Raw genomic sequence first — 13,857 nt, forward strand, 5'->3', positions numbered from 1 at the left:
GATCAAGAGTATCTCTGTAAAGGTGCCGCGTGAACGTCCTCCGTCAGTTTCACGATGCGAGACTTCACGGCAGCAAAACCGGATGTCAGCAGCAAACCCAGCAGAGGGCAGCCGAAGCAAAATCGTTCACAGTGAGTTCGCGCGAGGCGAATCGCGTACAGCTGAACGTGAGCAAAGCTTGACACCATGGGGGAATCGGTGGCGGGTTTGTTTACAGGTATTCCGCAAAGGGCGGAGAAGCATGCAGGGGCCCGCTATCTTCTGCGGACTTTGAAAACGAGTGCTTCCTTTTCTTCGCGACCCCCTGCGTTCCCGCCAATCATGCCAAGAGGCTTATTCGTAGTGCCCGTGCGGCACGCAGCTTGATCAAAAGGCTACTTCGCACGGCCACGAAACACGAAAAACGCTGCAAAAAAGCAAGAAACGCAAGAGGGACATCGCCGGATTAAGACCGAAAGCCACTAGACGCCTTCCCGCGGCTGCGGCCCTAGTTTGCAAAGCCGAGGCTGAGCGTCGGAGGGACTTCTGTTCGCAGTGTGCTCACCTGCATGCTTCGCTCCCAAGATCTCCGACGTGGATGCGGCTTTCGCAGCCTCTTCGTCTTCGGCAAACTCGTTCCCAATGAACTCCGTAGGGTTGTCGTCCCTGCTTGTTCCCTGGCGGTTTTTGAGGGCCTCTTTGGGCACCCGCAGAATGATCGGAAACTCGTTTTTCGTAGTCGGCACGACGATGCGGCCGCCAACGTTCTTCACGACCTCCTCGTCTTCTCGGGATTCGGCTCCAACCGACTCCCGCAGGGGGCCGCTGACTGTCGCAATGGAGAGCTGAAGCGCCCATACGAAACGCCAGACTGAATTGAAAATGGCTGCAGCCCCGGACGGAGAAAATATCTGTGCTGAATCAAATCTCACACGCGTCCTCGCTGCGCGTCTATGAGTTCAGAAACTCGATATCGTCCCCCCTCCCCCCCCCCCCAGGCACGCAATCGCTTGCTTCACGGGTATTTGAGACTTCCTGCGTACGGAAATGTGACTGCCTATGGGCAACCAATGACCCCCAACAAGGACAAATCGATGCCGCAGGATTCCTGAGAAGAGCGTCCGCTTTCCTCCTACAAAGGGAAAAGGCTGTCCTGGGCAGCCACAGGCAGGGGCAGAGCACACGAAGCGACTCCGCTCTCGCTCCTCGCTAGCTTACGACGTCCGAATCAAGAAGGAGAGCCAGAGCCGGCTTCCAGGAATCGACATCCCGAGAAAACAGCGGTGTGCTCAAGACCGCAAAGTCGGGGAAGAATGTGCATTCAGGATTTGTAAGAACTCCGGGGACGGCCTGAGGCGACGCCAAACACACACGCAAAACACAGAAACACAGTTCGTCGCGCCTCTTCCTGGCTCTTCGGCCGCAGGCAGAGCAGCTGCAACCGCCCCGCTGCCCTCCCCTCCGCCCCCTCGGCAGGCGTGACGCAGACTCGCGCCCTCCTCGACCGTTTAGCCAAGACGATGCAAACCGTCATGCGCGCATCCGTGGAGGCGTCGGTCTAGCTGGCGCCAACGCAGCTAGAGCCCCATCAAACCGGCCTCCTCTGTGTCTGTGTGCTGCCTCAGGGCCCATTTCGTCCACAAGCGATTCTCTGCCCAGGCGGACAGTTCCTCTGTCAATATGGTGCCGGCGAACCTCCGAAGGCGACTGCCGGCGTAAGGAGAACGAGGAAGAAGAAACGTTTAGGTGTGCGCTCCCGACTTTCTCGAAGCTCTGCGTGGTCGCCTGCAAGTTCTCTCTCTTTACCTGGACAAACTCCTCGTAGGTGCCTTTGAAGGGAACTGCCAGCTGTTCGCGGCCGTCCTCTGTCCTGACGACGGCGGGCGGCTGGAGCTTTCCGCGCTCGAGCTCCTCTAGAGGGGAACAAGCAAACAAGCGGCGCCTGCAGTCTCACGCCATGGGGGGCATGCGCGTCACCAGACAGACACGGCCACAGGTCAACAAGGCTCGCCGGCACTGGAAGCGCAGCTGAGCTCCTGTCGCTCTGAACAGTCATGCGATGCGAGTCCTCTGCAACAGAACAGCGACGCGGGGGGCGTCTTTTCCCCGACGCGCCGGCGGCAGACCCACTCCGTATACCTCACATAGACTACTATATGTGCGCAGGTGCAGGTACATTGGGTATTCGGGGTGTAGAGCCGCGTCCGCTGCGTCGTCGTCTCCAGTTTGTGTCTCAGCTTCTTCCTCTGGCAAATGGGCTCCCTTCCAGCTTCTCTCGCACTCTGAGTTCTTCCTTGCCACCGCGAGCGAACCAATGAATCATCTCTCTTTCTCGCGCTGGGCACTGCTATTCGCGCTGAGAAAGCGTCTGTGGGGACTGATCTACGCAGCGCCTGGCGCCTCTTCGCAGCCCGCGTTTTCTTTCCGTGTCAGCTTCCCAACGTACTTTCGAGTTTGCCGTGGCTCCCGAGGAAGCCGATGAAGACGAGAATGAGCGTCTTCACTTCTGGCCAGCGCTCCAGGAGGACGGTGAATTTGCACCCCATTTCGTGGGCGCTAGTCACTCCAATCAGGTGGACGCAGAGAACGTCTCTGCGTATCGACCGCCAGTTCCAGCAGTCCGCTTCGGCCGTCGCCGCCGTCTGCCCCGACGGGGAGGGAGCTGCGACGGCGGTCGCGCCGCCGTCGCCTCCCCTCTGGGCTCCTCCAGACTGAGCCGAGAGGCGCGTCTGGGCCTGCCTCGTTAGCGCCGCTTTTCGAGCCTCGTCGGCCGCTTGAAGCGCGTAGAGAATTGTCAAAGGCAGGCCTCGGGTCAGTGGAAAGTTGCACTCTTCGGTGAGGCTCTCCAGCGAGTGAGGCGCCCTCCACACAGTCGCGTCTCGATCCACGGGCTGGAACTCCACCGACCACATCCACTGGCTCGGCTGTGCGGGCGCTGATTCGTGTTTCTCCGATCCCGACAACGAGTGAGACTCCCTTCCCTTTCTGCTGAGCATGGACTGATACAGCACCTTCTCCTGCCTTCGGTGCTCCTTCTGGACCTCGAGAACTCGCCGCTGGAGCGAGGCGGCTTCTGCGTTGTCGGGGCGAGCCTCGCGGAGGCGCCGAATCGTCTCCTCTGCCTGAGCATACTCCTGCAGATAGAGAAGGGGCGAAGACACACCAAACATCGCCAGGATGGCAGCCGCCGAAAGCGTTTGGAGAGCGAGAGAACGCTTTCGAGCGACGGAGTCTTGGTCAAACATGGCTTCGGTCGGTACCCGGATTATCTCTGTTAGACTAACACATGGTGTTCAGTTGGCTGTGTCTCTGCATTAGCTATCATCCTCTCTACGCTCTGAGAGTGCACTTAACACGGCGGCCAAGAACAGCACAAGAGCACTTGCATCCAACAGGCAGGAGGAAACCGAGAGAGGACGAGCGATCGGGGCGGTGCGCAGCCCCATCCCCCCTCTTTTCTTCCCCCCCTTCCCTCCCTCCCCCTCCCCCCCCTCTCGCCGCACTGTTTGTCGCCAGGAAGCAGCCATGAGCACTACAAGCTGCGCGCTGCGCTGACCTGCAGTTCGATGTGCGCCTTGGCCATCCTCAGCAGCGCTTTCTCGTTCTGCGGGTCGTGCCGCAGCACGTTGTCGCAGTGGTCCAAGCAGCGGGAGTAAGATCCTTCCTTGAGGAGTCCGGCTGCCAAGTTATTCTCGAGGGCGGTCTGCAGGTCGTACATCTCGCCCAGATTCGGCGCGTCGCCTGTGGAGACAGCGAAACGAGAAGGTGGCGGCGGAGTGAGCCGCCTCTCTTCCACAGCGGAAAAGGAGCCGCGGAGCCGAAGCCGAGCCAAAACACATGTCAGGGATCGAGGGACTGCGCGAGTAGGTATTCGCTCATGCGTGGACATGGCAGCGCGACTGAGAGAAGCGTGGATTGCGAGAAAGATATCAAGTGCGGCAGACGCGAGAAAGTGGAGAGGCAAAGAGGTAAAGAGTGCCGCGAAAGCCGGTCGTCAAGGCTCCTGCTGCCGACAGCTCACCGGAGACAGAGAGCTCGTAACATAGCTTCAGCGCGTGGCGCCAGACCTCGATCGCCTCCGGCACCTGGCCCTGGAAGGCATACGAGGAGCAGAAAGGGCGGAGAATTCGAATGGATGACAAGGTGTCTCTCTGCGCGACCGGAGCAAACCCCTGAGGACATAGCGCCGGCTCTACGAGTGATGACGCCACAGCATTGATCGCAGTATCTCGTCGCGTGGCCTACTGGAGCACGCTGTGAATCATGTCTCCACATGTTGGCACTGCTGGAGAGGCCCCTAGACGAGCAATGAACGAAGTTGACGCATTGGCGAAACTGCAGCATCCGGGAAGGCGAAGGCCCATGCCTCTCAGGATCAGAAGCCAGGCGCCTACAACATACCTTTTTGAACAGTTCGTTCCCTTCTTCTTTCTCTTTAGCCGCCTGCGCGACTTTTCTGGCGCCTTCATTCGCTTCCTCGGCCGCGGCGGCGGCGACTGGCGCCGGCAGCTTGTCGGTCTCCTGCGCCATGTCGTGGCGTGAGCTAAAAACAGACGAGGATGCCTGTAGTGACTTCCCTCGCACCAACTCGGGCTGCCGGAGACTGGCAGAGGTCTGTAAGAAACCAGGCCTACACTAAGCCGGGAAGGACAAGTGTACGGAGACCGACGACAAACCGGCGACACAACTTCTGAGCCGACGATCCTCGCACGAAGAGGGACGGAGACGAAGGTTGCCAGCTGCTTGTTCCTCCAAAGCTCTTGAAGCAGAGAATGTTCTGATAAATGTGTAATTTGTCTCAGAACGTGAAGTACGCACGCCGCCAGTCGTCGCCGATGTCGCGCAAACCGCGCTACTGCCGGGTCGCCGCTTTTGCCCAACACACAGACGCCATCTACAGATATACAAGGCCGCACAAGGAAAAACGCTGCGTCCGCAAGATATAAAGAGACGCACAACTGCAACTGGAAGAAAGGAAAGATCGTCGGGACGCTTGAGCGCAAGGATCTGGGAGTGTACCACGGAACTCGTTTTTTACTCGCAGATGTGCAGCTGCATGCAAACGCGTAGTCGCGGCTAGTCGGACGCGGCGGCCGGGATACGACCGCCCTTAGATTTTCGGATTCTCGCGAGCCGCCTTGCTATTGGCACATCGCGTCATTCTTGGTGTGACTCAACCATCAGTGTGAAAGATGTGCGATGCATATGCTGCTCCAAGAGCCGCCTCCGCCCGTGAGCCTGCAGTCGCATCGCCGACCCAACTCCGCCTCTGGTGCTTGCAAGCGTCTGCCACACACGGTGGTACTCGTTCTCGCTACATTCCACATAGTCTCCGCAGAATTTGGCGACGCGCAGGATGTCTCGACATCCCTCCACGAATCGTACCCTCTGTAAGAAGTGAGCATGCGTGCGAGCGTCGGTAGAAGCTAGAAAGTGGGGCGCTCGCAAGTTACTTTGAGTGTGGCGCAACGCATGTAAAAGACTGAAATCTCGGTTTCCTTCCGCAGAAGCCTCTCACACCGCACGAGAACTGGAAAAGTACTGCCGCTGTACTTGCCTGTTTCCGCGGTTCCTAAAGAACAATCCTCCGCGTTTTTCGCTTGCACCAGCAGGGTGTCTACTGGCCGCCGCAGGTGCAAGAATGAAGGGTGACAGCCCGCCAGGGAGCCCGCCTCTAGTAGTCCATGTCTCCGGCAGTCGCACTTCCCACAGCGAACCTGGCATCGTCCCTCGCTTTCCAGACTTGGCATAACTCAACCCTGTATCGCTGACTTGGCGCGGCGCACGCAGTGGCGGCTGCTGAAGCAAGTAGCTGATTCTAACCCGTGTAAAAAATACGTCAACACGCACGCTCAGGTATGCAGCATGCAGGGGAAGTCACTGCAACAGGTGTGTGCGAGGAAGGGATCTCCTGGCGGATGGAAAGATGTGCAAGAGACACGGCGGGTGGCCGCCAGAGCTTCAAGCGCGTCGGTCGGCGTCCGCTCCCGTATTGCATCGGGTTGTGCTGCGAGCTTTCCTATTGAGCAGGCTGAGCCGCTCACGTAGCAAGTTGACCAGGGTTTCTCATGAGCTGTCACGACACTCTCGCTCCGGCATTCGAAACTCTCTCCACACTCGCACTGCCGCAAGTAGGTGTTGTCCCATGGTTGTGTTGAGACTCCGGCCGTTGGACGCCGGAAGACAGCCTAGAGAAAATCATTCAGGGGCAATAGTTGCTCACGTCCAAGTGTGCGCGCCGTCCGCCGTCGGTCTGTATGAAGGCAACGGGTGGGATGCGTCGCAAGTTTGTAGTCACTGAGGATGGAGCTTTACCTCTCGAACTCGTACTCACTGCACGTTAAAAAGACTTTCCAGAATCCGGAGCCATACCGTCCGAGCTATGGCGCCCTGCCGTGGTCCGAATTTTTCCGGCGCCCGTAGGGCCGCCGGAAAATGCGGCATTCGAAAAAACCAACGAATAGCGTCGCCGGTTACAGCAACGCTCCATCGCGTAGTAGTTGTAGTTCCGGAGTGGCCGCCGGCTCTTGCGCCTTGAGCAGCATATTCTTTGTATTGGTTTCAGGGCTCGAATTAATTTGGTGCATCTACGACAAGCCGCGGTCGCGTCGCTAGCGAAGAAGCACGGTTTTTCAGGCACATAGCGGAGAAGCTGCAAGCTTAAAACCGTGCTTTGGTCACTCTAATCGCCACCTTGAAATGCACGCCGAGCTTTAGCGGACAACTCATGCATGGTGCGTTGCGAAGCCGCAGAGAAGGTGCTAAGCGTGACTAGTGGCGTTGGTGCTTTCGAAAATACACTGTTGTCGGCGCTGCCGCTCCAAGAGCGTTTGATGCATCTCCCATAGCTCTTCGACGCATGCCTCAGTGCACCCCCCACATCGCCGTTTCGGCGATCGGCGGCTTTCTGGTTGAGCATCTTCAAGCTAGCTCTTCATGGTAAGCGTCGGTAGCCCTACTCAGGCAGTTTGACAGGCTATATTTTCATTCGTCCCCTCCAACTCCCCCGCCTCCCCTCCCCCCCGGGTGACGGCAAGTCTCTTCAGCCTTTCCAGAATGATCACACTAGTGTAAACTATGCGGTGTTCGCGCTGAAGTCCTCTCCGCGCTTGCGCCATAAGAACGCATGCATATTCAGATTCGAGAAACGCGTGCTAAGATATATCGCCACTATCTCAGGTGCTTGGTGGAGAGCAGGGTTAGCAGTAGGTGAGGGAAATCCCTACCAATAGCGGAGACGTTGCTCGCTGCCGACGTGGCATGGCAGTTCGCTTCCCTGCTCACAGTCAGGGGACAGGTTCAGGCACGTGTCGGATAGCGCACTTCGTTGAGAAAGCGGGCGCAAGAGTGTCTGTAGCTCAAGTCGCGAGTTTCGAGTTCTGCGTTGAGTCCGTTGGGGAGAGACGAGCGAGGGGACTCTGGGTAGGCGTTTAGGCAGCGAGGGACGGTCACCGCGGGGCGGCAGCAGGGCAAAGGAAACGTGACGCTTACTCATATGCAAACATGCCAACGCCACGAGGCTTGCAGATCTCACAGTCTTTTGAAGGTTAGCTGAAGCGCCCTAATGAATTCACTGTTGAGCGATTGGCTGTCACTTTCCGCGCCATTCTCTTTGCTGCCCTGGCGGACAGTGCAGCAGCTGCTGGCGGATTGAAAAGAAGCATCACCCCCGGAGTTTCGCCTTGTCTGCTTCTCCACAGAGCGGCGCTTCTCCCATCACGCATTGTGAATGCCTTTTCTTTGAAAGCTCTTGACGCAAAAAGAAATTAGTAAAGAACTAGAGCGAGGCCCGTGGAGAGCGAAGAAGCTCATCTTCTGCCCCCACAGCCGCAGTTAGTCGACGCCCCTCTCTCTGTCTCTCCTCTCTCTTCGGTCCGCGCACCTGCCCGCCACCATTTGCCTCATCTGACATTTTCTTCTCTCTCGTGTTCCGTTCCCCCTCCGTTTGTTCTCGCAAACAGCGAGTTTGCTGGTTTGCATGTCTTCCTTTGCATGCTTTTTTTGTGGGCGCTCGTTTCCACCCGCAAATCTGTCTGCGTTTCTTCTCAAGCCGTCGCGCCCCGCGCCTTCCAGTGCGGAAAACACTACTCGTATTCTCGCCCCGTGCGCCTGCGCCTCCATCTCTGTGAGATTCTTTGGTCTTTCCGGCTTTCCCCGGCCTTTTCGATCGGGTCGAGTCGGCTTAAAACTCCGTCGGCTGCTTCTCCTGTCCTTCGTGTGTGCCTTTCTTTTGCGGGGATCCCTCCTTCCCCGTGCCCCCCGCCGCTGACTCGTCCGGCTGCGGCGATCTCCGCTACGATTTCCTCCCTCCGGGCCCGTGATTTCTTCTGCTCTTCACCATGATGCAAAGTCGCCCGCCGGCTGGTGGGCGGGGGCGTCACATGGTCCTGCCGGCGTGGATGACTCAAGGACAAAACGCCGGCGCCGCCTCGACTCCCAACGGCGCCGCGGCTGCGCCAACGCCCGCGGCTGCCCGCGCCCCTGCCCCTTCTGTCCCGCCGTCTTCCTCCGTCTCTTCAGGCTTGACTGGGGGGCGCGCTGCAGCGCCTCAGCCGCCAGCTGGCCTCAGCTCCTCCCTGTCACTCCCCAGCGCGTCTTTCAGCCCTGGTTTCAGTCGCGCAAACGACGCTCCGCCCACGGCCCTCGCGGCCGCTGGAGCCGCGTTGGGCGCGCCTCGCGTCAATCCGTACGCAGGAGCGGCGTCAGTCTCTTCGCTACCAGGCGCGAACGCGCTTTCTTCCTCTCTGAACGGCGATGTGAAGACCTTCTCCGGCATCGCTCGCTGGATGGACGAAGGCAGCCGTGGGCGCAGCAGAAGCCGCAGCGGCAGCCGGCGCTCGAGTTCTCGGGACGGCTTCCGCAGAGGCCGAGACGACGACAGACGGCGCAGAAGCAGCGCCTCCTCTCGTTCCTCGTCTGGCGGCCGCGGCAAGTCGCGCAGAGGGCGCAGCAGCAGCGCAGCCAGTCGGCGTCGTGGTCGAGACAGGAGGGACTCCTCCAGAGACAGGGGCGACGGCGGAAGCCCGACCGGAGGCAGGCGCAGCAGCCGAAAAGACCGCCGAAGGGGGAGATCGCGCAGCAGCGGCAGTCCAAGCGACGTCGACGGCAGGCGAAACAGATCGACAAGCCCGGGGAGAAGAGGCGATCGGTACGGCTCACGAAGGCTGGCAGGCGACTCCTCCCCCAGGCGACGAAACGACCGCAGCAGGAGCCGCAGCGGCCGCAGGGCTCGCGGACGAAGTCAAAGCGAGGATCGCAGACGCAGCAGAGACGGGCGAACCGGCCGATCAAAGAGGAGTCCCTCACCGTCTGACCACAGCCCGGGGGCCGCGGATGCCTCGCGTACCAGCGCTGCGACGCTTGCAGACAGGTGAGCAGGAAGCTTGCGGCCATCACACGGAACTCCCCCGCCCCCCGAACCGAAACTCCACAAACCGGGGTTGCTGGGGGTTGACGGCGAGAGCGCGCACAGACTGAACAGGGGCGGGTTGGGCGGAGGGCACCTCTGAGGCGACAGAGATGCAGTGAGGCTGCGGTGGGAGGCGCGCACACTGTGAGAGCCCGTCGCCCTGTCACTGGTCAAGTGACCCGTGCTGACACCGGGGGTCTCCTACTGGCATGTGGTCGCTGCCGGTCTGCGTCGAGGGCTGCCGCTCTCATCTGCACGCCAAAGCGATGGGCTCGGCGGGCGCAGCGCCGCCGTTTGTATACTGGAGGGGCTGCCGCACAGCGGAAACAAGGCGGTGGACGTGTCGTTGCTGGCGGTGCCTCTGTGAAGGACCGAATACTTCAGATTGTGCTTGGGAGGGGCGTCTGCCTCTGGCGGCCGGCGAACGGGGTTCTGCGACACTCGTGCGGCAGACCGAAGCCGGGAATCTGTTTTTCATCATCGTGGCTGCACAGGCGTGTTGGCCTGCGCATCGGGCCTCAGGGATCCATATACAGATAACTAACTGACTGCAGCGATGCATATGTGTGTCCAGCTGCGTGGTGTTTGCTTGCGTGGTGGGTCCTGGACGAATTCCAGAGATTCAGGCATTTGATGCAAGTGTGAGACTCCTCTTTTGCTTCCTGCAGGCTTATGGAGGTCAGACAGATGCCCCGGTCGAAGCGCGCAAGTCGACGCTCAGATGTGCTCATGTTTCTCGCCAGAGACGTAAGGCGTTCTCTCACCAGTCGCTGCGATAGTCATCAAAACGCGGCTTCGCCACACCTCTCTCTGTCGCTCCCTCGTTGCATTGCAACTATGTGGGGGTCGTCTCGAGAACCTTTAGACTCTGTCCCTGCTGCGATTCGCGCGCCGGCAGTGCATGCATGCATATGCATGACTTGAAGACTGTATCCTCGCGCTGAGCGGTGTTGTCTTCTCACTCTGCTCGGGACTCCTTTGCGAGTGGAAACCCAGCTGCAGAGCGACGTAGGAACACTGTTTCGCATATGAGGCTGCGCCTTCCATGTCGCGCTCCCTCAATCTCTCGCCTTCTCCACTCTCCGCTGCATTTCTCGCCACTGAATAGGTCCCCAGGCAGATGAGCAGATGTGCAATTTTGTCATGCATTCGAGGGTCGGGACTCGAACAGGCCGGCCCCAGCTGACGAGTCGTTAGTTGCCGGAGTCAAGCTTTCACGCGGTAACCTCGGGTGAAGCTGCGTCGTGATCTGACTGTTGAGATACAGTGAGGCTGAAGGATGCCGGAGATCGACGGCCGGGAGCGTGTGCGGTTTTCGGTATCCTGCATGTATTGCCAGCGGAAGGGCAAACGGCGGGTGTCGGTGTGTGTGTTGTTCTGGTGTAGGACGACTTCTACGCCGAGGACAGACAGGGACGAGGCTTCCGCCGAGATGCTTTCCTGACTGAGTAAGTGTGCGAGCAAAGGCGAGAGCCACAAACTTTGCAAGCTGAGGCGCGCCGGGGCGAAGGATTCAAATTTCGAAGGGAAACGTGTTTTCGCACGACAGAAGGGCCTTGCTTGACTCAAGACGCCGGCGCGGATCTGCCTGCGTCTCCCGCGCCCTTACGAGCGTGTAGAACTTCCAGCGGAGAGAAGAGGGGCCATCGAAGCGGCGTTATTATTGATATATCATATACGGTACATCATGTATTTTTTATTGTATATATTTGTACTATATATTTTATTATGTATTGCCGGCAGCGCCAAGCCCGCGGTGGGCGCGCCTGAGACCCACATTCTGCAGTTTAAGTTGTCGCGTGCGCGTTCTCGAGGTGTCGAGGTTCTTGCCACAGCTGACGCGGCTGGTCGCGCAGTCGCAGAGGCGCGCAGGCGACGTCGCCAGGGTTCCTGCATCCACGAGTTTATCGGGGGGCGGCCGCTTTTCCCCCAAGATAAGCACCGCTTCCGCGTTTTGTTTCTGGACCGTGAGAGCATCCTCATGCCCCTTTTTTTGTATGCAGAATGGTTCTCGATGCGCCAGAGACGAAAGTGCGCGTGAACAAGCGGCTGCTTCTCGAAGAATCCGAGGCAAGTCCCGCCATCGCGGGGGGGGGGGGGGGGGGATTTTCTTGCGTCTGCTCCCTGTATCTGTGTCGCTCCGCAGTGCCAGTCGACCCGAAAAGGGCGCCAGTGCACAAATCCTTGCATGGATGCCCCGCCTTGAGGAGGTGCGCCGAAGCAGCTGCAGGCACTCAGGTATAAGCGTCGCCGCCGCGCCCTCAGAGGCGACGCGCCTCGGGTATTCAGGCGATCAGGTGGCCTGCGGCCTCGCGCTGTCGTCGTGCTGTGTGTACATCTTCTACGCACTCTCTCCGGGCTGCGCCGTATCAGATTCATGAGCATTCACATGTATACATATTTATGTACATATGTATTTTTATGAATGAGTGTGTGTTTGTGTAACGAACGTGTCGATATGTAGTTTGGGTGCATGCATGTATGCACGTCGTGTGTGATTTTCTTGCCTTTCAGCGTCACTCCTTCTCCGTGGACTTCGAAGAGCACACCGAGGGCCGCGATCAAGTCGTTTTGTACGAGTGCGTCAATGGCAAGGTGGTTCGCGTATACTGCTTCAGAGGTACGTTGGAGCGTGAAGGCTTCTTTTGTATATGCGGGGGAGGGGGGGGGAGGTGCACTGTCCTTTTCTGCGATCTCTGTGTGCCTGCCGGTCCGGCGGGAGCATTGCAGAGTGCGTACCTGCTTAGACGCATGTCCGCATATGTCTTCCAGTTGCGGATCTCTTCTGTTCTGTAGCTACTGGGGAGCATGCGGCTACTAAGTATGCAGCTGGATGTCTGGAGGCCACGAACTGTAGCTGGGGGTTAGGCTGTCCGTGTGACTGTCTTTCCACGGCTTCACCACTCTTTAGGACCCGCCGACCGCGAAAACTCAACGTAAAGACCGAGCAGAATGCGTCTGAGGTGTAACTGGCGAGCTGAAGCGGCTCCGGTGTTCCTTTCCCTTCGTTTGTATCATTTCCTCCCCCGGATGTGGTTACGTGCGCCTTCAGATAGTGAAAGCCTGGTTCGAGAAAAGCTTCCCCTGGAAGACTTGAAGAAGACGCGTATTTATGCCAAGGCTTGGAAGTACTGCTCAAGAAAGGGTAAGTCTTTCGTCTTACGTTGCTCTCGCTGCGTGGTGATTGTGGGGTTGTTCTACTCACTACCGTCTCCTTCTGGCGAGGGCGTTCGCCTCCGCTGATGTTAGGGCCGCGATCTGATCAGGTTCCTCATCATCACTGCGTCGTCAAGGTCTCCGTCCGTTGTATAGGACTCAACAAAGAGTAGGCTGTTTCCATGTATGCGCGTAGGCATCCAGTGGTGCATGTCTACCGCTACCCTGCGTATGCGTCTGTTCGAGATGCATACGCGTTCTGCGTTCTTGCGCCTTCCACCGCTGTTTTCGCGGTTCGACTCTTGTCTGTATACGCGTCGCTGCCGCTCTCTCGGCGTCAGGGGGGCCCACGTGTGTTGGGCAGGTGTTTTCAGTTCTCAGCTGCGTTCAGCGCGCAGCGTTGTGCCGCGCTCTCCGGCAGGGGGTATGTTTGAGGGCCCTCCGACGCGTCGCTCGACCACGCTTCGCCAAGCACCTGGTGAAGGTGTGTTTTCTGCTGCATTCAGGGGTGCCTTCAAGTGCACAGCACCACTATTTCGACTACGTGCACAACCCGGAGGTGATCGGATAGACCAGCAAGAAGAGTCTGATTTCAGTTGCCGGAAAACCGCTTTGCGCGGGCGGTGCCCGCCGCGTGACTTCCCGTTCGATCGTCGTTTTTGCAGACTCTGTCGGGCAGAAGCGACGAAGAGGAGACCTTTGTATTTAATTCTTTTCCTGCGTTTTCGCGCGTTGGCCAGGCAGGAGCAGACACCTGGTACTTAGGGGTTTGGGCAGAAGAGAGAAAGGATCAGAGAACGATTTTGCTAGGACTGTAGGAGGGGGAGGAGGAGTCAGGTCGCGGAGAAGGCGGAACCTGAGTGACACGTCTTAGTTTGTGGCGGACGTCCTCCACTGCGCGCGAGCACCGTTGAGGGCCGTCTGCTGCGTCGGTCCTTCCTTTCTTCAGGTGTATTTGCACACGTCCTGCGAGGGAATTTGTAGCGATGTCACTTAGGCTCGTACCTGTGTATGTGTTTGAAAATGCGTGCAACAGTCCTGCGCATAAGAGTGCGTGCGCACATCTTGATGTGGCTACGTTGTCGTCTGCGGCGGCGCATCCGTTCACAGTTCAAAATGCCGTCGGCTCGCGCGACAGTGCGGGCGCGCTCGCGCGGGCAAGCCTTTGCTATCAAAACGCAGAGAGGATGGTGGCTGTCGACCCCTCTCGGTAGTCGTCGAAGACATTTGTGTCTGCTCCCCAGCGTATCAGTTCAGTTGAAGTTCTGTCGCTTGAATCAATTCTTGAGCACCGAGCGCTTACGAGGCTCTGC

The 13,857-nt window shown here is 58.7% G+C and overlaps 2 protein-coding genes across 2 annotated transcripts; one reads left to right on the top strand and one right to left on the bottom strand.

Moving 5' to 3' along the window:
• Positions 1-374: 374 nt before the first annotated feature.
• BESB_073630 (tetratricopeptide repeat-containing protein) lies at positions 375-4,509 on the bottom strand (the record flags this gene model as incomplete). The annotated part of the gene is made up of 8 exons (XM_029365736.1): positions 375-406; positions 545-824; positions 1,198-1,329; positions 1,786-1,892; positions 2,426-3,113; positions 3,536-3,720; positions 4,001-4,070; positions 4,381-4,509. 8 exons carry the CDS (start codon positions 4,507-4,509, stop codon positions 375-377), a joined length of 1,623 nt encoding a protein of 540 aa, XP_029218220.1.
• Positions 4,510-8,318: 3,809 nt separating this feature from the next.
• On the top strand, positions 8,319-13,115 carry BESB_073640 (uncharacterized protein; the record flags this gene model as incomplete). Its single annotated transcript, XM_029365737.1, has 7 exons — positions 8,319-9,349; positions 10,057-10,135; positions 10,775-10,836; positions 11,392-11,458; positions 11,903-12,008; positions 12,441-12,533; positions 13,051-13,115. The coding sequence occupies 7 exons, from the start codon at positions 8,319-8,321 to the stop codon at positions 13,113-13,115; spliced, it is 1,503 nt and encodes a 500-aa protein (XP_029218221.1).
• Positions 13,116-13,857: the final 742 nt, after the last annotated feature.

The sequence above is a fragment of the Besnoitia besnoiti genome (genome assembly GCF_002563875.1).
Source record: "Besnoitia besnoiti strain Bb-Ger1 chromosome Unknown contig00007, whole genome shotgun sequence".
Taxonomy (NCBI): Eukaryota; Apicomplexa; class Conoidasida; order Eucoccidiorida; family Sarcocystidae; genus Besnoitia; species Besnoitia besnoiti.